The sequence below is a fragment of the Nyctereutes procyonoides genome, unplaced genomic scaffold, assembly GCF_905146905.1.
Source record: "Nyctereutes procyonoides isolate TBG_1078 unplaced genomic scaffold, NYPRO_anot_genome, whole genome shotgun sequence".
NCBI classification, from domain to species: Eukaryota; Metazoa; Chordata; class Mammalia; order Carnivora; family Canidae; genus Nyctereutes; species Nyctereutes procyonoides.
Genome location: NW_026575051.1, coordinates 1,141,014 through 1,164,145, shown reverse-complemented (window position 1 = coordinate 1,164,145; position 23,132 = coordinate 1,141,014). Strand labels below are relative to the sequence as shown.

General features: G+C 53.3%; 5 protein-coding genes across 6 annotated transcripts; 2 read left to right on the top strand and 3 right to left on the bottom strand.

The window, feature by feature from the left end:
* Window positions 1–4,634: 4,634 nt before the first annotated feature.
* NCR3 (natural cytotoxicity triggering receptor 3) lies at window positions 4,635–7,084 on the top strand. Its single transcript, XM_055330326.1, has 4 exons — window positions 4,635–4,682; window positions 6,345–6,689; window positions 6,826–6,933; window positions 7,038–7,084. The coding sequence occupies exons 1-4, from the start codon at window positions 4,640–4,642 to the stop codon at window positions 7,082–7,084; spliced, it is 543 nt and encodes a 180-aa protein (XP_055186301.1). The 5' UTR covers window positions 4,635–4,639.
* Window positions 7,085–7,804: 720 nt separating this feature from the next.
* LST1 (leukocyte specific transcript 1) lies at window positions 7,805–13,636 on the bottom strand. Of its 2 annotated transcripts, XM_055329506.1 has the most exons (5): window positions 13,513–13,636; window positions 12,852–13,146; window positions 8,696–8,797; window positions 8,499–8,521; window positions 8,006–8,018 (listed from the first exon to the last, which is right to left on the bottom strand). In XM_055329506.1, exons 1-4 carry the CDS (start codon window positions 13,614–13,616, stop codon window positions 8,519–8,521), a joined length of 504 nt encoding a protein of 167 aa, XP_055185481.1. In that variant the 5' UTR covers window positions 13,617–13,636; the 3' UTR covers window positions 8,006–8,018; window positions 8,499–8,518. The 2 variants fall into 2 exon arrangements, with proteins under 2 accessions (XP_055185482.1, XP_055185481.1); XM_055329507.1 differs by lacking the exons at window positions 12,852–13,146; window positions 13,513–13,636 and adding an exon at window positions 9,175–10,292 and having other exon boundaries at window positions 7,805–8,018.
* LTB (lymphotoxin beta) lies at window positions 11,956–14,378 on the top strand. Its single transcript, XM_055329505.1, has 4 exons — window positions 11,956–12,801; window positions 13,217–13,268; window positions 13,448–13,519; window positions 13,924–14,378. Exons 1-4 carry the CDS (start codon window positions 12,637–12,639, stop codon window positions 14,376–14,378), a joined length of 744 nt encoding a protein of 247 aa, XP_055185480.1. The 5' UTR covers window positions 11,956–12,636.
* Window positions 14,379–16,780: 2,402 nt separating this feature from the next.
* Window positions 16,781–19,276, bottom strand: TNF (tumor necrosis factor). Its single transcript, XM_055330325.1, has 4 exons — window positions 19,108–19,276; window positions 18,509–18,613; window positions 18,281–18,328; window positions 16,781–17,985 (listed from the first exon to the last, which is right to left on the bottom strand). Exons 1-4 carry the CDS (start codon window positions 19,274–19,276, stop codon window positions 17,564–17,566), a joined length of 744 nt encoding a protein of 247 aa, XP_055186300.1. The 3' UTR covers window positions 16,781–17,563.
* Window positions 19,277–21,414: 2,138 nt separating this feature from the next.
* On the bottom strand, window positions 21,415–22,357 carry LTA (lymphotoxin alpha). Its single transcript, XM_055329694.1, has 3 exons — window positions 22,262–22,357; window positions 22,071–22,176; window positions 21,415–21,827 (listed from the first exon to the last, which is right to left on the bottom strand). The coding sequence occupies exons 1-3, from the start codon at window positions 22,355–22,357 to the stop codon at window positions 21,415–21,417; spliced, it is 615 nt and encodes a 204-aa protein (XP_055185669.1).
* Between the last annotated feature and the right edge of the window lie 775 nt (window positions 22,358–23,132).

The following is a 23,132-nucleotide window of genomic DNA, read 5'->3' as shown; positions in this document are numbered from 1 at the left end:
AAGTCAGATACAGGAGTATATACTATAAGATTACACTTACATGAAGTTCAAGAATAGAGGTATAATATAGGGGTATGAATCTATAGGGGTATAAATCAGTGATTGCTTCTGGGAGAAGAGAGGGATTGACCAAAAAAGAAGCATGGGAGAATTTTCTGGGGTGATGGAAATGATCTGTTTCTCACTTGCAATGTTGTTTACAGGGGTGCATAGACATTGAATTAGACGCTTAAGGTCGGGCGCTTAAATTTTTTTTTAAAGATCTGTGCATTTTACTGCATATATTTATATCTCAGTGTTTAAAAATATCATTTACATGGATATTGTCTCCCAGAAAGATGGCAGAGGTTGAAATAGATAGGAAGCTGGGAAGTTAGGTGCCTGCTCTTGGTGAATGGGAAGGAGATTAGTCCGTGTCAGCAAGGAGACTGAAGGTGGTGAGGTCTGATGCAGGAGCCTCAGAGAAGCTGTGGTTAGAGGTTAAAAGTAGAACATGGGAGCTGCTAATTCTTTGAAAATGTTTATAAGGACTTGGCTAAAGGAGAAGGCACCCACATCTCACCACTACTAACACAGGATCACTGTACTGGGATTCCAGAGTTCCTTCTGTGTCTTCATTTCTGTTCCTGCTCTGAACTCTGAGTTGTGTTTATTGGTCCTGACCACCCACAAGGCAGCTCATAGGGAGATGTTTAAAAAGTTAGACCAGATGGGCGCCTGGCTGGATCAAAGAGCATGTGACTTGATCTTGGGGTTGTGAGTTCAAGCCCTGTGCTGGGTATAAAGATTAATTAAAAATAAAATATTTTTAAAAGTAGGTTTAGAAAGAAAGGAGTTAAATTCAAGATGTGTGTGCATCCATTTCACAACTTTATTGGTTGCCTTTCTTTTTGAGTCCCCAGTAAAAGTTTCTTTGGAAAAAGTCCATCCTTGGGCTAATTAGTACAACAGTTACCATCCTGCAGGTTAAAGTTCCCTAGAAATCTCAGAGCTATTGAAAAGGGCCCCAGGGGCAGCCCGGGTGGCTCAGTGGTTTAGTACCACCTTCAGCCCAGGACCTGATCCTGGGGCCCTGGGATCGAGTCCCACGTGGGGCTCCCTACATGGAGTCTGCGTCTCTCTCTGTCTCTCTCTGTGTCTCTCATGAATAGATGAATAAAATCTTTAAAAAGAAAAGAAAAGGGTAAAAAAAAAAAAAAAGAAAAAGAAAAGAAAAGGGTCCCTGAATCTACACAGTATACTAGGATTTATTCTAGATGGACTTAAAAAAAAATCCAAGTACAGGGTTCCTGGGTGGCTCAGTCAGTTATGTGACTGCCTTCAGCTCAGGTCATGATCCCAGGGTCTGGAGATCGAGCCTCATGTCAGGCTCCCTGCTCCGTGGGGAGTCTTTCTTTCTCTCCCCCTGATCTTTCATCTCACTCGTGTGCTCTCTCTCAATTAAATAAAATCCTTTTAAAAAATCCAAGTACAATCTTTGGAATCCACATTTTTGGAAATTGGAAATCTTAGGTAGAGACAAGAGGTGGAGAGAGCAGGATACACTTGAGTTCAGAGACAGCTGTAACAATGGTCATCCTAGCCCCAAACTGAGGAGGAACTGGGAGCTAACATACACAGAGCATCCCATACAGGAGAGTCTGGAAATTGACAAGATATTACTCTCATCGCACAGGTGTGAGTAGTGCAACCAGGACTCCAACTTCGGCTGACTTTACTTCTAAGCCACATTGCCCTAGGACATGGAGCAGTGCCATGTGTGTGTACTGTGAGAGTATGGAAGTTATATCTTTAGGCCAGGTGCCCATCCCAGCCCCACACCCCGACTCTACTGGTGACGATCTCCACTCCCTCCTCAAACTGCAGGCTTCTCATACATAGGTGAGTAGAAGAGACAATGGCCTCTACATTGACTCTTTGGGGGTGGAGATGGGCTGTTGATAGGACGAGAGGAGGCAAGGCAAGGTAACGTACTGGGCGCAAGGAAGCTGGAGTTAAGATCCATCCGAGAAAAACCACCTTTCTGCGTCTCAGGGTGAGAAAAACCACCTCCCCCTGCTCCATGACCACCAGGGGGCAGCCATTGCCTGACCATGGCAGGTCCATTTCCCACCCTCGGGTTAGAGGCCCAGAAGAGGAATGGCTCTACTCTACAGATGGAGAATGGCTGAGACAGTCCTCCCCAGATGATGCGGCATGTGTGCTTGTGCAGGTGGTTTGAAGAGGTTAAATAATTTATTCAAGATCATATATAACTAGTTTGTAGAGAAGCTGGTATTTGAACCCAGGTTGATTCCAAGCTAGTATTTTTTTTTTTAAGATTTTATTTGAGAGAGAAAGAGAGGGAGAGGAAGAGGGAGAAGCAGACTCCCTGTGGAGCAGAGAGCCCGAGACCAAGACCCTGAGATCATGACCCCAGCCAAAGACAGCCGCTCAACCAACTGAGCCACCTATGCATTCCCAAGCCAGCATTCTTAACCATGACACTGCTGCTTCTCTAAAAGAAAACTCCAATCACTACAGTGAAGAATAGGAATTGGAGTTTACCGATGTATTGTGAAACAGAGCTAGAAACAGGGACACAAATGATGATGTTTTGAAATATAGGTGAGGTCCGGAACTGATGACCAAGAAATAATTCTTGAGACACTTTTGGTGCAAAATGGTGGTTTTTTTTTTTTTTTTTTTTTAAGATTTTATTTATTCATTCATGAGAGACACACAGAGAGAGAGGCACAGGCACAGGCAGAGGGAGGAGAAGCAGGCTCAAGGCAGGGAACCTGATGCGGCAATCAATCCTGGGACTCCAGGATCACGCCCTGGGCCAAAGGCAAGCGCTAAATAGCTAAGCCACCAGGGATCCCAAAATGGTGGTTTCATTAAAGCAGGGGGACAGGACCCGTGGGCAGGAAGAGCTGCTGCCCTGGCCTGTGAGGGGTGGCTGATTATATACCTGGGAGTTGGGAGGGGTTTGAGGATAGTGTACCCTCTAAAGAATTTGGAAGCAAAGTTTCCAGGACCTTGAGGGGGCCAGCTATTGTTGGGAAAAGGTCACGTATTACCGTCTAATAAAACCTGAGTCATGAGACCCTTCAGATGTGTATGGGTGGGCCATGTGCTTGGGGGATGATTGCCAACATGTATCTTGGGGGATGGAGATAAAGGAACTTTCTAAAGGAATTTTTACATGTTAAAGTAGACTTGTAGGATCCTGGGGGTCCGGCTAAGATTACCTTTTACCCTTAGCAAAGTATGAACATTGAGGCAGTTGAGTCCATAGAGGAAGGTCCCTCTGCCTGTTTTAAGGACTTGTCAATGTGCTGCCCTGGCCTTGTGCTTTGTCCTCAGCTAGTCCTCTGTTCCCCCATCACAAAGGGAAAAAGATGCGTTAATATAAAAAGAGCCAGAGAGAACTGTGTGGTAAAGGCTGGGCCCATACCTCATCTAGTATTGTGCATAGAATCCTCCTCTTCTAGGTGCTGTGCTATCTCATGTAGGTGTGTAATACATATGCAACAATGTGTGGTGTAGTCTTTTTTTTTTAATATTTTATTTATTTATTCATGAGAGACACCCCCCCACACACACAGAGGCAGAGACACAGGCAGAGGGAGAAGCAGGCTTCCTGCAGGAAGCCTGACATGGGACTCGATCCCAGGACCCCGGGATCATGCCCTGGGCCAAAGGCAGATGCTTAACCAACTGAGCCACCCAGGGGCCCCTGTGGTATATCCTTGTACCAATCCTTGTATAACCTTGGAGTTACAAACTCAAAGGCTTTCCTTTGTGTCTGTAAGAATATTTTTCATGTAACGGGCACTTGGTAGTTTCTCAAGAATTGCTAGCTAAATAGTGAATAAAATAATAGAGTGGGTTTACCAGTGGGTGACAAGTGCTTGCAGAGCACCATAAGTAGAGTAGACCCCAGCAAGGGGTATATTCCTTTAATGGAGATCTGAATATGAATGAGTCCAGACCTCTCCATCCTTCGCAATCACTCAGCCAAACCACTCAAGTCAACAGGATCTAAGTAAAACAGGTTGATTGCTATGCAAATGAAGCTTCCAAACAAAGTCCCTAGCAACCGCCTGCCACCATCACCAATCAGCTTGCTTCTCCTAATCCCCTCAATTATAGAATTTCTAGAGCAGCTCTGGGGGCGGCCCAGCCTAAAGGGAAGGGAACAGATGGGGTGGCCTGGGCACCACTGAACTGAGGCGAGGTGGAAGTATGTTAGCTCTGAGCACAGGAGGGTTTCTGGAGGCTTATTATGGTCTCTTGAACCTCAGGAGGTAGGGGAACCACATCCTGGTCTCACAGACCTACCCTACTGTGAACAGCGATCTAAGTCCCCCTTTCCCTCAAACACTTAGGCCACTTGACCATGTGTTACCTCCGCCTCTTAGTGACCCAGATACTGCCTTCAGCAGCATCCTCTCTCCTCAGTGAGGCATGCATTTGATGCCTGAGGTCCCAGGCAGTAGAAGTCCTTGATAAGAGATATGTGAGTCCTGTGTATCATAGGAAGCTACTAACCTCCATCTGGTGACCAAAGGCTTGGCCACAAGCAGTAGGTTGCTCTTTCTCCACCCAGACCTTACTTCTCAGGTCCCCTTTGCCAATTGGAATACCCTCTGACATGACCTGGATGCTGTTGCTCATCTTCATTGTGGTCCATCCAGGTGAGAGAGCTTTCTTCCAGAACCCTGGGAGTGTGTGGGGCTGGGAAAAGGGAGGATGGAAGAGGCTGACATTGAGGTCTGAGGTAGGTGGCTGGGAAAGGAGAATGGGAGCGGGTGGGGTCTTCTGGAAGTCGAAGCAGTGTGGACACCCCCAGTTCACAATTCCCTCCATTTCTCCATGTTGCTACTGGGAGAGTCACACCCCAGTTTCCATCCCAAACATCCTTTCTTCCCAGCCACCATCTTGGTAAGATGAAGTTGAATAACCAGTATAAAGGGCTGGAGGGGAGGAAGAGGTGAATTTTTTTTTAAGGGGTCAATTTTAGTTCGATGAGCTTAATAAGCCCATTAGGCAAGGCTTATTATCTAGAGTCTAGATGTAATTAGGAGTTTGGAAGACCTAATTAACTCTAAGGGAAGTTTTTTAGTGAAACTGATTTTAATTAACTGAGAGACATTAACTATTAGCCATATCCATGAACTTAGTGTGGACAACAGGCCCCCAGCTTTATTATTATTATTATTATTATTTTAAAGATTTTATTTATTTACCCATGAGAGACACACACAGAGAGAAAGGCAGAGACACAGGCAGAGGGAGAAGCAGGCTCCATGCAGGGAGCCTGACGCGGGACTTGATCCTGGGACCCCAGGACTACACCCTGGGCCAAAGACAGATGCTAAACCGCTGAGCCACCCAGGGATCCCCACAGCTTTATTATTTTTAAAAGATTTTATGTATTTGAGGGAGAGCAAGCAAGTGGGCAAGCATGAGCAGGGGTAGGGGTAGGGACCAAGGGAGAAGCAGACTCTCTGCCGAGTAGGGACCCTGACACAGGGCTTCATCTCAATTGAGACCCTGGGATCTGACCTGGGCCAAAGGCAGACAGATGCTTAACGGACTGAGCCAACCAGGGGCCCCATCAGACCCATAGCTTTAGCATCAGCTGGGAACCTGGGGCAATTTCTCAGGCCCCCCACCCTAAATCTACTGAGTAAAAAACTCTGGGGGTAGGGCCCAGGAACCTGTGTTAACAGACCCTCCAGGTGATTCCAGTAGGCTCTCAAGTTTAAGAACCTCTGAAACAGAAGAATGACAGGTAAAATTCATGAGCTAGAGAATCTAATCGGAGATTTTACTAATTGCCTTAATTAATCAATTTAGATGAGTTAAACAGGGATTTCAATCAATTATAGCTGTGTCTTCACCCGAAGACTTTATTAGTTTATGCTCTTTAACAAAAAGGCAAAGTAGCCAGGGTGGTGTACTTATAGAGTATGCCATTGGTATGAAAAGAATACCTGGAGTAATATAGTTAATTATTAGTTAACTAGACAGCCACATTCATTAATGAGCTCCAATTTCAATGTAACAGGTTGAGTTTCAGCAAGATACTACGAGTGAATGTAGTTGGAGAATGATGGGATGGGGTGAGGATGAGAGTTGGTATAGGAAAGGATTTGAGAAACTATCTAATAAGCAATGTTAAGAAACTAGGCTGGTAGAGAGAAAAGGGTTTTATGAGGTACCAAAGTGCTTGTTCCTCTGGATACTCCGTGGGTGGGGACACAGTCGGGATGTTCTACTGCAAGCTCTATTGTCCTTTCCCACCCTATATTGTAACCGGGGAGGTTTTTCTGGGTCTTCTCTCTGCCTGCCAGGATCCTGTGCTCTCTGGGTGTTCCAGCCCCCTGAGATTCATACCCAGGAGGGCACTGCTGCCTTCTTGCCGTGCTCCTTCAATGCCAGCGGAAGGAAATTGGCCATTGGCTCTGTCACGTGGTACCGGGACAAGGTGGCCCCAGGGAAGGAAGTGAGGAATGGGACCCCCGAGTTCAGGGGCCGCCTGGCCCCTCTTCCCTCTTCCCGTTTCCTCTGTGACCATCAGGCTGAGCTACACATCTGGGACATCCAAGACTGTGATGCTGGAGTCTATGTGTGCAGAGTGGAGGTTCTGGGCCTAGGTGTTGGGACAGGGAATGGGACACTGCTGGTGGTAGAGAAAGGTGAGGTGGGAGGCCCCCCTCTTCCTGGAAGTTGGGAGTGTTTCCCTGAGGCCCTAGCTCTCTGTCCCTCCCTGGGCCTGTGCGTGCTTCTTCCTTAGGGCCCCCTCCTCCCCTTCCTTCTATGGTCCCCATGCAGGATCTCCTTGGCTAGGAACCAGCACAGTCCTCTTCCTTCGGGCTGGATTCTATGCCTTCAGCTTTATCTGTGTGGCCATGGGCAGCACCATCTATTACCAAGGCAAATGTAAGGAATGGGGCCAGGGCAATGGTGGAAGAGAGCTGGGAGGTGGGGACGGAGACCAGCAAGAGGGCTGTGGTGCCCAGCAACTCCTGTCCTCTCTCCTGCAGGCCACAGTCACCTGGGAACTCGCTGCCATTTCTTAGGTGGCCTCTGATGAGTGATTCCAGACCCCAGACATCCAACCCTCTTCAAGAGACCCCAATAAATCCTCCTCTGCCCCACCACTAATGCCTTCTTATGAGTCTCCTATACTTCTTTTTCCATTCTTGATACCCGAATATGCTCCTCCCCGGGGTCCCCCGACTCTTTTTTTTTTTTCCTAAGGTTTTATTTACTCATGAGAGACAGAGAGAGGCAGAGACACAGGCAGAAGGAGAAGCAGGCTCCACGCATGGAGCCCAATGTGGGACTCTATCCTGGAACCCCAGGATCATGCCCTGGGCCAAAGGCAGACACTCAATGGCTGAGCCACCCAGGTGTCCCAAGGGTCCCCCGACTCTTTACTCTCCCCTCACCAAGCCTGGCCTGGAAAGGTCCAAGGAGCAAGCTTCCCAGCAGCCATACCTGGAGCCCCCTCCCATGACCATCCCAGGGCTCAACACTGCTACCTCTTTGGGGCATGGAGACTGAGTCTCCTGAGGAATGCGGGCATCAGATCTGGTGAGTCCTATGTGTCAACCCCCACTCCAGCCAGGCCCATATGTGTACTCTTTCTGGCCTCCAGGAGAGTTTGGGCCCCTCAACACCGTTCTTTGCCCGAGGAATCACTCCTGGGCCACCGAATGGGTGGGGAGATAAGTTGCTTAGGTTTTGACGGTGGTGCTGTTTGGTGGGATGGAGTTGAATTGGACTGAGAAGCCTGAGACACAGACGGTGGCGAGATCATGGTTTTTACTGCATGGACCACAGGGTCCTCCTGGGTTCAGGGAGGCGGCTGGGGGAGCTCGGGGGGCTTAGTTTTTGGCGATGCAGGCATATTCAGTGCCGGGGTCCTCCTTGGAGCCTTCCCTGTGGCTGAGGTCGGGTCCCTCACGGCAGGGCACGGGCAGCAGAGATGCGTAGTGGAGCTCTTGCTCTGAGAGCTGGGCCTGGGGCCAGGGACAAGGTGCTGCTGGGAGGTGGTTGGAGGAGCCCCCCCCGGGCCGGCCCTTCCCGCCTTCCCGCAGGCTGCTGCCCAGCCCAGTGCGCCTCACAGCCCCCAGCGCCCCCTGCCCGCCTCGGCGCCTAAGGCCCCGCTCTCTTCCCCCCTCGCCTCTTCTCCCCCGCAGCTCCAGCTCCGGGGGCCGCCGTCCTTACTCTCCCTCCCGTTCTCTAGCCCACTCTCTCTCTCACTCTCTGGTTCTCTGTCTCTCTGACTCTGTCTCCTCTCTCTTGCCCCCTTTTCCTCTCTCTACACCAGTTCTCTCTGCTCTTCTCTCTTGTGTCCCTCTGTCTGCCTCTTCCTCTCCGCGCCTCGGCCTCTTTCATGGCCCTGCTTTCCCTCCCCTGTGTCGCCTCGCCTCGCCTCGCCTCGCCTCGCGGGCCCTCAGCCCGTCCTGCCGCCGCCGCCGCCTCTGGTCCGGACTCACCCAGCTCCTCTCCAGCCTCCTCACTGGAAGAAAAGAAGAAGCTCAGCAGGCCGGCGCCCCCTGCCCCCCCACCCCGCCCGGCCCAGAGGGTGTTTCCTCACTTGCACTCTCGCCTCCAGGGCGGGTGGGATGGGATGGGACAGGGACTTCTGTGAAAGGGTGGGGGGCGGGGCGAATGAGGGTAAAGTGGGGCTCACCTTTCCGATGAAGCCGACACAGACAGGCGGACAGAATGAGCACAGCCAGGAGCAGGAGCCCCCCCAGCCCCAAGCTCCCGCCATATAGGTAAGGGCATAAACCTGCAGGGAAGGGGAGACCCGTTTGTCCCTCTGGCTTCCCCCATCCTCCTGCTCATCCTCCTGCTCGGCCTTGGGTGTCTCAGCAACCCCCCACCCCCAACAGTTTAGAGGCAGAGAAACATGCTGGGATTCTTCAACCTGGATTGGGTTACCTCACCTCTACCAGAGGTGCCCATCTCTCATGGGTTACCTCAGGCCTAGGACCTCAGGCCTACGCATGACGACCGCTCACCCCTTGAAGGCTTCCCACTGCCATCCCTGCTGTCTCTGGGTCTCCCCACAGAGGTCCCTTGCCCACCTACTATGTGTAAAAGGACACATACACTGCCTTTTATCCTCTCTCCCCACCAGCCTCCCTGGGCAGAGGGTTTCCTTACCCTCTCTCCATTTCTCACAAGCTGTCATTAGGTCCAGCACTGAAGACTGACCCGGAGGTCAGGAAATGTAGCCCTGCTCTGCTCAGCTAAGTGGCCTGGGCCACATCACGTGCCTCAAGTTCCTCATGTGTAAGACGTGGGGCCCTCCATTACAACTGTCCCAAGGCTGAGGAGCCCCACTAATGTGCCAACCCTGATCTGGGCGCTTTCCATTTGTCACTGCTAATCCCCACAACACAGGGTATCAAAAGGTGCCCCTTTTGCCTGATGAGGAACCCAAACTCGAGTCCAGACTCTTATAAGCAGGTCCAGCCCAGAAATGGCACAAGTGGCCTTGAACCCCAGAATCTAGAGCACACCCCCCTTCCTCTGCCCTAGACTGACGAGGTGGTTCATAGGGGCCTCTCCAGCACTGGGTAGTTCTAGGTTCTGGTGAGGGGCTGATGGAGGAGGAGGAACAGGGTTTCCAGTATACGTGTGGACTAGTGAAAAGTGGGGAGGGTGGTATCCAGTGCTACCTGGCAGCTGGGGCCACCCCCCAGCCAGAGCCACTGAGGAGAGCAGGGCCCCACTTGGCTGGTGTGGAGAGCCACTTCCCACGGGCAGACCCTGCAAGGGCTGAAGTGTGGCATGGAGGAGCGTGTGGGCCCCATAACTTCCCCTCAGGCACTTCCTGCCCTGCAACCACTGGTTCCTGTTTGAGGGCAAAGAGGGGATTGCTGACTTCATGCCACCAGAGCCAGCTGCACTGACCAGGGTCTGGCAACTGGGACGCTCCTAGGTTCAGGAGGAATTGTGGGGTGTGTGTGTGTGGACTGGGGAGCAGAAACACAGGTGGAGAGGAGGGCCTGAGATAGACATGAGAGGAAGTGGGAGCAGAAGTAGATTGTATTTAATTCTTTGGGGAGCAGAGACAGAGGCTGGACAGCAGGTGCCTCCAGGGCTCAGGGAACCTCAAAAGCCATACTCTCTTCCCTCATCTTAGCTTCACTGTGGGGTATGACTGCCCCCCACCCCTATTTTCCCTACCAGGGTGCCTGCTCTCTCCCAGTTTATCCAAAGCTGTGGCCTGCCGGTAGAGACTCCAGACTGGCCGGAGCTGTCTGGGTGGAGAGGTGTTGCCACTTCAGACATTCTTGCCCCTCCTCTGGCTTTACCGTCTCCCCCAGTCTGGATACCTCCCTAGCTTTGTCAGGAGAGGAAATTTGGCTTTGAAGGTTGGGGTTATGACATCTTTCCTTTCAGACTCCTAGGACCATAACCTAGCCTATAATCCCCCTCAGCTCCAGGCAGCCTGCCGAGCCTGCTAGTAGTCCGTGAGTGTATACCTTCTCTAGGTACCTTTCCTGATTAACTTTCCCTCAATTACCCCTCACACTGCATCCGCTGTGAGCTCATGATCCCAATGTATATGTGTAGACACACATCCAGGCTCCCACACCAGAATGGGAGCACTGGTAGTTTGGGGGTAACTTGCCTGGTGTTCTGAGGCTGTATCTAGCAGGGCACTTGACTGACTGATTGACGGACAGAGTCAGAGGCAGCCAGACTAGATGTATAGGAGTACCTCAGTACTGCTGAGAGTCTAGGACAGAAAGCTGATGACAAGTTGGGGTTGGGAAAGAAGTGTGGGCAATCTAGGTGGATTTCCTGTAGGAGGCAGCATTCTGATGTTGAGCACAAAAATAAAAGCCGTGATCTGAGAACTTCTGGACAGAAACCTGGATGAAGGCCTGTTAGTGGCACTGAGATAGAGAAGGAGATGGGTGCTGGAGTCCTTAAGGAGGGTGGAGACTAAAAAATAAAATAAAATAAAATAAAATAAAATAAATTTAAAAAAAGGAGGGTGGAGACTGGAGAGCTCATGTTGAGGGAGGAGGTAAGGTGGATATGCATGCCTGCGTTCATATGCATGTGCATTTCCTCCTTCACATTCAGAAACTTTCTGGCATTTCTTCCCTCTCCCCCCATCCACAGTGTCCTCCATGTTGGACAGCAGGATAAGATTCAGGGTTTTATTTCCCCAACATTTTATTATTAAGATGTTCAAACAGAACAAAATTGAAATAATTTTACAGTGAACATATCCCTACCACCTATATTCTAAAATTGACAGTTTTCTATATTTGCTTTATCACATACCTATCAATCCATCTCATTTTTATGGATACCTTTCAAAGTTGCAGACATCAGTACACATCTTACCTCGAAACCTTTTACCATGCTTATCAGTGATTCGAATCCAGCTTTTATTTCCCCATTTCTTTTTTGGGGTTCTGAGGAAGTTAAGATTTACATACATTAAAATGTAAAAACTCAGGGTGTGTATGTGTGTGTGTTTAACTGTCTTGTGGTCAAAGCTGTGGAGCCAGACTGCCTGGGTTCAAATCCTGACCCTGCCACTACAGTGTGGCTTTCTATAAGTTCCTTTACCTCTCTGTACCTCAGTTTCTTCATAGAGTTTTTGTCAGGATTAAAAGAATTTCTATATATAAAGTGCGTGGATCGGTGGCAAGCACATGCTACGTGCTATTTGATTAACAGCTACATTATTATTACTATTACCTAATTGCAGAGATGTTATTAAGAAGGGGACATGATCTGGGACCACCTCCAACTTCCTTGGACCTGGTCTTTCCTCCCTTCAACTCCCACTGCACTGTCTACCATACCATTCAATGCTGCTCTATTTTGCTTCCTCATTCATTCATTTGTCCTTCCTTCATTTATTCATAAACATGGATGGGGCCCACTTTAGACAGTGAAGGTGAAGCTCTTAGGAGTTGGGGCCATGCCCCCATCGCTCTCCTGTCTACACTCTGTGGAGCAAGGGAGGTAATACTCATTTCCATCACTCCTCAGTGAGTCAATAGTCAGTGGGGAGGCTGAGGCCCCTTTCACCTACTATTTCTATGGATTGGCTTAACTCTGCTTCTCAGCAAGCTCTGGGCGTTAGGGGTGAGTGAGGGGATGGAAGGGGGCATCAATCCAGTGCGAGCATAAGTTCTTCTCAGGGACCCAGATATCCATCCCTCAAGACCTCAGTTTTTGTCCTCCTATTGCAGCGCTTGACCTCAAGGATGTGGATACAGCCCTCCCTCCAGCACCCATCACTGGGGTGTAGAAGAATGCAGACTGCCCTAGAAATGCAGTTGGGTGTTCTCCTCATGCAGCTTTCCTGCCTGCCTTTCTGTAAGCTATCATCCCTCCCCGCTGAGCCAGAAGATCTCTAAGGCCCCCTCCAGCTCTACCCTGCAGGCCTGTCTCTTCACCCCAACTCCTTCCCCAGTTCAGAGAACCCGACATCCAGCTGCCCCGCCCCAGCTCTGGGTAAACAGGAAGCTGGGTGAGGGGAGCAGGGGTGTGGGGAAAGTCCCAGTCAGGTGTGTGGGTCTATGGGGAGGGGGTGGCCCCACCCCTTAGGTATGAAAGCCCCCCTGCCCTGGCCCTAGCTCAGTTTCAATGGGGGCACTGTGGCTAGAGGGCTGGGGTAGGAGGCCCCAGGGGAAGGGCTGCCTCCTGCTGGCTGTGGCGGGAGCCACTTCCCTGGTGACCCTGCTGCTGGCTGTGCCTATCACTGTCTTGGCTGTGAGGGCCTTGGTGCCCCAGGAGCCAGGAGGAGGACTGGTGAGTAGATGCAGCAAGCCTTAGAAGGGCGTATGCTAATGCCCACTTACCTCTCTCGATGCCTGGGGGTCTCTTGTGTCATCCTGCTCAGTGGGCTTGGCTGTGCCTGGTGGGGATGCCTTGTCTGTCTCTTTGCTGGTCCTCCTTCCATGTTCTGTGACGCTATTGTGTCCTGCTAGCTCCAAGCTCCTTCCTGCTTGTGTGGCTATCTCCTCTCCTCTTCCCATCACATCCTCAGCCCTCCATCTCTGACCAAGTCCATATGCCTCACTTGCTGGCCCTCTCAGGGAGATGTGTGCTGGGGATAGGACTGGTGGGAATAAACCCCAGGCCTGGAGCTTGAGTCTGCGATGGGAGGGGTGGGGCTGGCATCAGCTAAAACTGAACTTTGGGCACTGTGACCCCACCCGCTCAGGTCACCAGGACCGCTGACCCGGGGATGCAGGCCCAGGTCCAGCAGCGATTGGGTAAGAGCAGACCATCTTCCCCTCCCCTGCTCCAGCCTTTCAGGGATGCCCAGCTCCCATCTATCTGCACCCCGATGTACTCTTCCTCTGGAATCCCACCCGGGCACCCTGTCCTCTCAGGGGCACCACGCATGGATGACCACCCTGGCCCCCAATAGTGGACTCTTCCCCTCTTCCAGGGTCACAGGAGCTGCCAGAGGAGGAAACAGAAGCAGATTTCAGTTCCAGGCTCCCCGCCGCCCACCTCATAGGTAAGGACCTCATAGGTAGTCCAAGGGGGCCGGTTCTGCTCGGCACAGTTAGACTCCCTTTGCTCTGCTGTTGCGGGGCTCGGATTGGGACCTGCATCGCCCCCTGGGCCCTACAGCGCCCACCTTCCTCTCCTCCCGCATCCCAGCCTCTCCCCTCCTGGAGCAGGAGCAGGCAAAACGCGGCCTGGATCTCCGCGCTCCGCGCTGCGCACCGCACGCGGGGGCCCCAGCCCGCTGCCCGCCTCGCCGCGGCGGGGGCGGGGGCACCCACGCGCTCTCGCGCCGGCCGCGGCCTGCAGGGGCGCAAACGCCCGCGGTCTCTCCCCGGCGCACCCCGACGTCCCAGGCCCGGGCCGTTCCTCCAGGACGGCCGCCCGGGCGCCGACAGGCCCGTCTCTCCGCAGGCGCCTGGACCAAGGGGCAGGGGCTAGGCTGGGAGGCGAAGAAGGAAGAGGCGTTTCTGAGGAGCGGGACGCTGTTCTCGGGCGCCGAGGGGCTGGCGCTGCCCCGGGACGGCCTCTACTACCTCTACTGTCACGTCGGCTACCGGGGCCGGGCGCCCCCTGCCGGCCGGGGCCCGCCCGACCCCCCGGTGACGCTGCGCAGCCGCCTGCTCCGCGCGGGGGGCGCCTACGGGCCGGGGTCTCCCGAGCTGCTGCTGGAGGGCGCCGAGACCGTCACCCCGGCCCCCGGCCCGGCCCGGGCGCGCGAGTACGGGCCGCTGTGGTACACGAGCGTGGGCTTCGGCGGCCTGGTTCAGCTCCGGAGGGGCGAGCGCGTGTACGTCAACATCAGCCACCCCGACATGGTGGACTACCGCAGGGGGAAGACCTTCTTCGGGGCGGTGATGGTGGGCTGAGGCTGGGGGCCCGGGCTGCAGGCGACCCCGTGGCCGGGGGGGAGGGTAGGGGGCCGTCGGGAGTCTGCGGGCGAGCCCCAAGAGAATAAAGTCTGTAAGGCTTTAGCGCCGCCAAACACAGGTGCCGCGCTGCTCCCGTGTCTCGATTCAGGGGGCTACACAGGTGTCCTTACGGGCTCTCTTTCTGGTTGCTTGAAACAATCCGTATCACTTCCTCTGGCCTCTGCCCTCTGAGAAGCCCATCTGCTCGGTTCCCACCCACCTCCTGCCTCTGAATGAACTTGCCCCAGCATTTTTAGCCCAGTGGGAAGGTGGAAGAAGGGCATCTCCTCAACCCCGAGGCATCTCCAAGCACCTTCTTCTCAGAGCCACCTAGTCCTCCCCAGACTCCACACGGCAGGCTTTTCTCTGGCGTCCCTCTCATCAGAGAGCCGGATGGTGACAGGGGAAGGTTAGCAGCTTCCCCAGAGCAACAGGGCTGGGGGAGAAGGAATGAAGCCCCGAGGGCCTAGCACTTCTTCCCTGCTGCCCAAAGGCCCCTTCAGCCACTACCCAGTCAACTGCCCTCCAAAGAAAAACATACAGCTCACTGGGTGTGCGGGAGGAGGTGGAAAGATAGGGGCTGGGTAAACCTGGAGAGGAAAGGGAGGAGGAAACTCTGGGACCACTGGCCCTGTCCAGGGTGAGATGGAAAGTCCTCACCCCTCGTTCACACTTCAGGTCTGCTTTCCATATATCACTGGCAAGTGTGGGGGCCCCAGGGCGAGTAACAGCAGTCCCCTCACCCCATGCACCCCATGACCGACTTTCAGCTCTAGGCTGGAGGAGGCCCTATCTAGGTCACTCCAGTGAGCCATCCCACCCCTGCGTCATACCACACAGTTTTCCCCTTCCTGCCAGAGCCGTCGGGCTTGAATCCAGTGGGGCTCCCACCCTCTGGATCTTCGACTGTGTCCAGAAGAACCAGGAATTCCTTTTTTTTTTTTTAAGAGTTTGTTCATTTATTCATGAGAGAGAGAGAGAGAGAGAAGCAGAGACACAGGCAGAGGGAGAAGCAGGCTCCATGCAGGGAGCCCGACGTGGGTCTCTATCTTGAGTCTCCGGGATCACGCCCTGGGCTGAAGGCAGCGCTAAACCGCTGAGCCACCTGGGCTGCCCAGGAACTAGGAATTCCTGAGGAGAGAGGGCCCTTTTCTCTTTCCAGCCCATCTACCTCATGACCCTCCCCTCATATTCACCAAGAACATCGGTGAGAGCTGCTATGTGAGTCCTTCACCCGTATCCTATTCCTGTTTCTGAATTTTCTTTCGTCTCTTCAATTCCACTCACTGAGAGATGGAAGCAGATAGAAAGTCAGAATTCACTGAGTGGTTACTATGCCAAGTGCTATGCTAGGTGCTCAGATGTAGCTTGGGCCTTCTCTTCTTTTGTGGACCCATTTGTGGGATGTGTTTCTGTCTTTGGTGGGTAGATGAGGCTGAGTAACTGGTTCATGTTGTACAGTTAGGGCTGCTGGGGAGCCTAGGATCAGGCGATCTGAATATCTGGGAGTCCTTTGGCTGTGATTCAGATGCCTGAGAATGTGGCCCTTCCCAGACTCTCCTACAGGCAGCAACAGCAGGAAACCTCACCTGAGCATTTCAGGTGCAGGACTTCCCCATTGGAATTCCCAGAGTTGGAAATTCCCACACCCTGAGGGAGAGGTATTAGGTTCAGGCTTCGGTTTCCTGGGGGAGGGGCCTATTTGACAGGGCTTTGTTATATGTAGGGTCTCCTGAGCCTCAGTAGTCCTGTGAGTGGAGACCGTGTTCAGGGATCATTTATTTTGTATTTTTTAAAAAATATTTTATTTATTTATTCATGAGAGACATAGAGAGAGACAGAGAGAGGCAGAGACACAGGCAGAGGGAGAAGCCGGCTCCATGCAGGGAGTCCAACACAGGACTCGATCCCAGGTCTCCAGGATCACGCCCTGGGCTGAAGGCAGCACTAAACCGCTGAGCCACCCAGGTGCCTAGGGATCATTTAAAAAATAAAAACAAAAACAAACTCTTCTCTGCATTTTTTATATGGATTCAGGGGTTTAAAAAAATTCTTCATCTATTTGAGAGAGAGCACACACGTGTGAGTGAGCAGAGGGAGAGGCAGAGAGAGAGGAAGAGAAGCGGACTCCCTGCAGAGACATGGGGCTCTATCCCACCAGCCTGAGATCACAACCTGAGCCAAAAATCAGAAGTCAGAGGCTCAACCCACTGGATGAGCCACCTAGGTGCCCCAGGTTCAAGGATCTGAAGGCTTACAGAGAGAGGACTTCAGGGAGTGGCCTCCCACCCCGGAGGAGAGGAAGATTCAGAATTAATTCCAAGAAAGAGACTGTGTTTCTTTTTTAAGCACATTTTATTTCTCGCCACTGACCAGTAGGGCGATTACAGACATAACTCCCCTGGGGAGCAGAGGTTCCACGATGTAGCGACAGTCAGTCACCAAATCAGCATTGTTTAGATAACTCTATCAGATAAATATTTTTGAAAAACATAAGCAAAAGGAGGCACAGAGGCCAGGAGGCCAGGTGGGAACAGCCTAGAGTTCAGCTCCGTTTTCACAGAAAACATGTCTGAGCCAAGGCAGCCCCTATGTTCGGTCTTCCAGGACACCCCAACTTCCCAAATAAATACATCCATCAGTAAATAAATAAATAATAAATAAATAATAAATAATCACAAGTGCAAACATAAATAGGAAGAGCTGGCTCCACGTGGGAGTCACTGGGCTTTCCTTCTCAGGAAGTCTGGAAACATATGACGAAAGGGAGGTGTGAGATCCACTCATGTCAGATTCTAGTTGAGATCTTCTCAAGGGTTGTTCTGAAGTGTTCTAGCCAGAAATGAAGGTTCCCTGACCCCCACATTCCAAGAATTCCAAGTTGCATTCAGGGATCCAAACCTGAGGCCTCCAGTGAGTGCTGGAAGCCCTGGTTTGAATTCTTGGTGGTGGCCAGTGCTGTGTCATGTCATCCGGGTCTCACATCCCTGGATCTTAGGTTTCTAAGTGTCGTTGTTTAAAGTTCTAAGCTTGAGGCCCAGCCCTGAGCCCTTAATTCTCTTTCTAAGCCCGAAGGGGGTGAGGGGTCAGAGGAAGTGAGTGATCAAAGGGTCGGTTTGGGCAAGAATGGACGTCCTACCCCCTTACAGGGCAATGATTCCAAAGTACACCTGCCCGGACTCGGCAAAGTCCAGATAGTTAGGCAGATTGATCTCAGCGCTGAGTCGATCACCCTTCTCCAGTTGGAAGACCCCTCCCAGGTAGATGGGCTCGTACCAGGGCTTGGCCTCGGTCCCCTCTGGGGTCTCCCTTTGGCAAGGGCTCTTGATGGCAGAGAGTAGGTTGACCTTTGTCTGGTAGGAGACGGCGAAGCGGCTAATGGTGTGGGTGAGGAGCACATGGGTGGAAGGGCATCCTTGGCCCTTGAAGAGGACCTGGGAGTAGATGAGATACAACCCATCTGATGGCACTATCAGCTGGTTGTCTGTCAGCTCCACGCCGTTGGCCAGGAGGGCATTGGCACGTCGGCTCAGCCACTGGAGCTGCCCCTCAGCTTCGGGGTTTGCTGGAGGGAAGAAGAGAAGGAGAGAGGGGTGAGTCAGTGTGACCCCGTCAGTTCCACTCTCCACATCCTGGCCCTCGGGTTCTGCACCCCCCCACATCCGGTTCCTGTCCCCTCTGCCTTCCCACATACCATCTGGCCATGAGATTCTGAGTATCTGCCTCAAGGCCAGTGAGTCCCTCTCATACCAACTCTAAGGTCTGTTTACCCTCAGCCTGGGGTCAGCCCCCAAATCCTATCCCTCAATAGCCGATGTGCTTCCCCATCCCCCACCCAGCTACATCCGCAGAGCTCTTACCTACAACATGAGCTACTGGCTTGTCACTTGGGGTTCGAGAAGATGATTCTGAGGAGGGAAGAGGAAAGAAAATGGTGAGACCCTTAAGCTTCCTGGAAAAGATCCCACTACTTTGACCTCCATGCCTCCTCCCCTCAAACCAGTGCCTGGATCTCCCCCACTGCTTCTCTCCCAGGATTCACTCCCACACAAGGTCAGAATGAAGAGAGAGGCTTTGGAGATACTTACTGACTGTCTGGGCAAGAGGGCTGATTAGTTGGAGGCCATTTGGGAGCTGTTGGGGAGAAGAAGGAGGTTTAGCATCAGAGCAAGTCACCCCTAAAGGAGAAACAGCTTATGCAGCTCAGACTTTAGTTTTCTCTCCCATCCATCCATTGTCCATTCATCCATATCACAACACTTTCGCGGAGTGGCTTCCATGAGCCAGACACCTTCATCTTTCCTTATCTCTTTTCTCACATTTTTCCTTATCTCTCTCTCATATTGTCCATATCTTTCTGTCTCACCATCTTTATTCATATCACTTGTTCTGTTCCCATCTCTCTACCCACAACCCACATCTCTCCACACATCTCTCTTTACATATGTCTGTCTGCGTGCTCATTCATTCATTCATTCATCATTCATTCATTCATTCATTATGCAATCCATGAGCATCTTCCATGTGCTCCTCGCTCTCCCTCTTCCATCTCTCCCCATATCTCCTTCTGCCTCCCCATCTTTCTCCACATTTTCCTCTCTCAATGGTCCCCACCAGTACCACCACCCTCCCTGGCGGGAGAATGAGCCAAGTCCTCCGTGGGGCACTCACCTCTTCCCTCTGGGGCCGATCACTCCAAAGTGCAGCAGGCAGAAGAGTGTGGTGGCTCCTGCGACGAGGAGGAAGGAGAAGAGGCTGAGGCAGAAGCACCTTCTGGAGCCCGGGGGGCCCCCCGCCTTCTTGGGGAGCGGCTCCTCGGCCAGCTCCACGTCCCGGATCATGCTTTCAGTGCTCATGGTGTGCTTCTGAGAGGGGCTCAGGTCCAGTGGGGAGACGGTAGAGCCCTGGGGCCGTGTGTATTAGAGGGAGAGAATCGTCTCGCTGCTTGTCTGGGGGGGCGTCGTCTGAGAAGTTATTTCCAGGGGCCTCTGGAGTTGCGTGTTCTCTCCCCGCTGGTCCCCTGGTGTCCTCGCTGAGGGAGCTCCTGCTGGCTGGGTGTGCAAACAGCTGCATTTATATACCCGCGGGGCGAGAGGAGGGCGGGGAAAGGCTCTCATTCAAGCAGCGGAAAACTTCCTTGGTGGAGAAACCCATGAGCTCATCTGGAGGAAGCGGTGGGGCCCTACACCTTCGGTCTCGGTTTCTTCTCCATCGTGGGGGCGGGGGTTTGGAAAGTTGGGGACACCCAGGCATCAAGGATACTTCCTACTCGCCCCCCTCGGATTCTGAGGGAGGCTTCCTGGGCCAGTCACTGCTGTGTACATTGTGTAGGACCCTGGAGACTGGACCCCAGTTTCCCTCTGCCCCCAATTCCCATTCCCTCCATTTTTTTTTCTGAGGTTCAGGTCTGCGGGCTGTTTTCCTCTGATTTCCAGACTGGACTTGGTAGGTGTAGAGCCAGAAAGGTGCAAGGGGTGGGGCTTCAGAAAGCAGAGTCCTTGGTGGGGAGAGAGCTTGGAGAGGGAGCTATGCAGGGTCCTGACACGTGTGTTTGGGTCCCTGGGGGGGGGGGAGCAGCTTGATAGAAGGGAGCATGAGGCTGGAGATGTGGATGGGGTCCCTGATGGGCTGGGGAGGGGCGGTAAATGGCAGGGACCCACCCGGGGCAGCCCCTGTGGGAGCGAAATCAAGCCTGGGAATTCACCCCACGAGGGCAGGCTTCTCCTTTCATTCTGACCGGGAACTGAGCAGTGCTGGTTTCAGTCTTGGCTTCCAAGGGACTCTGAGCCCTCGATTTTTGCATGAGCTCTCCTCTGTCAGAGCTCCTGTGTGTGGCCTTGTGTCCCAAAGAACTCCATGCCCCCAGATTTCTGGAGATAGCCCTAACCGTCAGAGCCCCTCTGTGTGACCGTGACCATGTCTCCTAAAATGTCTCCCATGTTCCCCACCCCCCTAACCTGGGGGTCTCCCATTCCTTAGGGCCCTTGCACAGCCATTCTTCCAGAGGGTCCCTGTGCCCAGCCTTCGGCGTGGTCGCTTCTCCCCAGAGGACTCCTGTAATCCCTTTTCCTCTGAGCCTCCACACTTAGCCGTCTGAGCCCACCGGGCCCTGACCTCCACTCCTGCAGACCTTGGGCTCTTATTTTTCCTTTCTCTTCCCAGCTTATCCTTCAGTTTCCCTGAGCAGTCTGGCTGCCTCACCCCTGTGATCCTGCCACATCCCCCCCCCCCCCAGCTCCTTAGGCCCCTTCATCTCCTTGCAGCTCCACAGTTCCTGTCTCTTCTGAGGCCCCTGTCCCCCTTCCATTTCTTTGAGACCAGGAAAATTCTCCCCTCCCAGACAGACAGACATAGACAGCGTTTCAGAGAAAAGAGGTTTATTGGGCTTCATTGAAGGTGCAGATGTCTCCTCATGGGGTGTCTAGTCAAGCAGTGGTTGGATCTGAAGAGTCCTTTGCTTCCTTCTAGAGCTCCCTGGTGTCTCAGACATGCTTGGTTTCTCTTTCACTGGGTTATCCTTATGCCGATGTTCTCTTGCTCTTCATCTCTTGGGCATATTTCTCTCTCTCTCTCTTCTGGTGGACTTCTATTATTCCCTTCCCTCCATTCTCCATAAATAAATAATTTAATTTTTTCCCCTTCATAAATAATCCCCCCTCCCCTGCCTTCTGTTATCCACCCAAGCTCCTCCTGGTGTCTGCCCCCTCCCTGTCCAGGGCTAGGTCCTCCTTAGACTGGTAGGACAGTTGGAGAACCGGCAGGAATTTCTAGGCAGAACTCGAACTCCTCAGCCTAGCATTGGGGTATGCTGAAGGGAGGTATGGTCCCCTGAAGTGCCTTAGAATTCCTTCTTTGGAAGCTCTAGGTAACACTAGCAGGGGAGACTTGAGGCTATTGGAAGGGTCAAAAGAGAGGCATGGTGACCCTTGAAGTGGTCAGAATGGAGGCAAAATGGGGAAAAGGTCTTGAAACCAATTTTTTTTTCTGGATTTTTCTACAGAGCGAAGGCTCCAAAGAAGACACTACTGGGGCTGAGGAGTAGGTGGGAGATGCCATCGGTGTGAGTGGATAGCTGATCTCCCTGGGTAAGCAGGAACACAGCTCCCTGGTACACAGAGCGCACCCAAGGTCCTTGTGGCCCTGGGCACACAGACTTCTGAGCACTGAGGAGAGGCACATGGAAGGGGTACTGGGAGGAAAAGAGCTGGACCTCATGGGCCAGGTAGAGTGGGGTGGGGGTGGCCTTGGGGAAGCAGCCTTCCCCTGAGAAGACCACCTGGGAGTAGACAAAGTAGAGGCCACTGGTGGGGACCAGGAGGGAATTGTTGCTCAGAGAGAAGCCATGGCGGAGGAAGGCACGATCCGTGTTTGCTCTCCAGCGCAGCGAGTTCTGGATGCTGGGGTCTCCTAGGAGGAGACAGAGGGAACAGGAGGGGTCAAGAACCTGGGGTGTCAGCAGTCTTAAACCCTGAGGAAGTAGGTACTGGGCTGAGTTCCTGGGGGTGGCTGGGAGGACAGATGGGAGTGGGATACCTCTATGTGGGAGGGTGGGGGAAGTTAGGGGAGAAGTGCACTAGATGTTTGGTCCCTTGAAGGGGGTGTGGGAGGAGAGCTGGGAGCCACATGTCCAGAGCGCCAGGTGCTGTTTACCAATAAGATGAGCAGCAGGTTTGAGGGTGCCTTGTATGAAGTGCTTCTGAGGGTGCTGGTAGGCAGTCCGGGCAGCCGAGGGTGAGATGCCGGCACCAGGAAACCCCTAGAGGACAAAAGGGTGGAGGGTGGCTTAAGGCCCAAAGTGTGGCTGGACGACCCCTGCAGCCCCCATTCTCCTGCTGCCTCACCTGGGCCCCAGGCGGCAGTCCCAGCAGCAGCCCCAGGAGGAGGAGGACGGGGGCGCTGCGCACCCTCAGGAGGTAGAGCCTTCCAGGTGGTGTCATGGGGAGAACCTGCAGGGAGAGAGCCGGTGAGTGGTGCGCGCCGCGGGGTGAGCGGGGCGGGGCTGGGGGGGGGCGGAGGACGGGCCTCCCGCCGGCCGACAAAGCCCGGGAGAGACCGGGCAACAAGAGAAGGGAACAGGATGCAGTCAGGGAAAGCCCGGCTGAACAAGGGGGGCACAGAAAGAGAAACAGACTAGAGAGGGGAACAGAGAGGTATCGTGGTAGAAACAGAGAACGTGTGACAGAGACAGAGAAAAAAGTCTGATTGATGAAGCATCAGAGGGAGGGGAACAAACCGACAGTGAACCCACCCAGGCCCAGCCCCAGGCAGGAGGTACTGGGGGGCTGGGGCGCAGGCAGAGGGGCAGAGTGCCCAGCGGGGTCTGCCACCCACGGGGACGACGGGGCGGAGAGTCTCACCTGCTAGGCTGGGTGCCTGGGCCCGGACGCCTGGGTCCCCTTTATAGAGGAAGCGGCAGTGGCAGCGTGGCAGGCGGGCGGGTTCTAGGCCCCCGGCTGGGCCCGGGGAAGCCCCCAGGGCTTAGAAGATGCTGCCGTTTCAGTCGAAGGCAGGAAAGGCTGAGGCCTAGGAGTGAACCACAGGCTGGGGGCTCAGACGACTGAGTTCTGGGAAAGGGAGCAGGTCAGGGGAACCGTGGGCTGGGAGGACCAGGGAGCGGGGTCAGGCCCAGGAGTTCCAGAGAAGGGACAGTCAATTCGGAGAGGAGGAAGGGAGCAGCTGGGGCGTGGGCTGGAGGCCAGGTTCCCTGAAGAG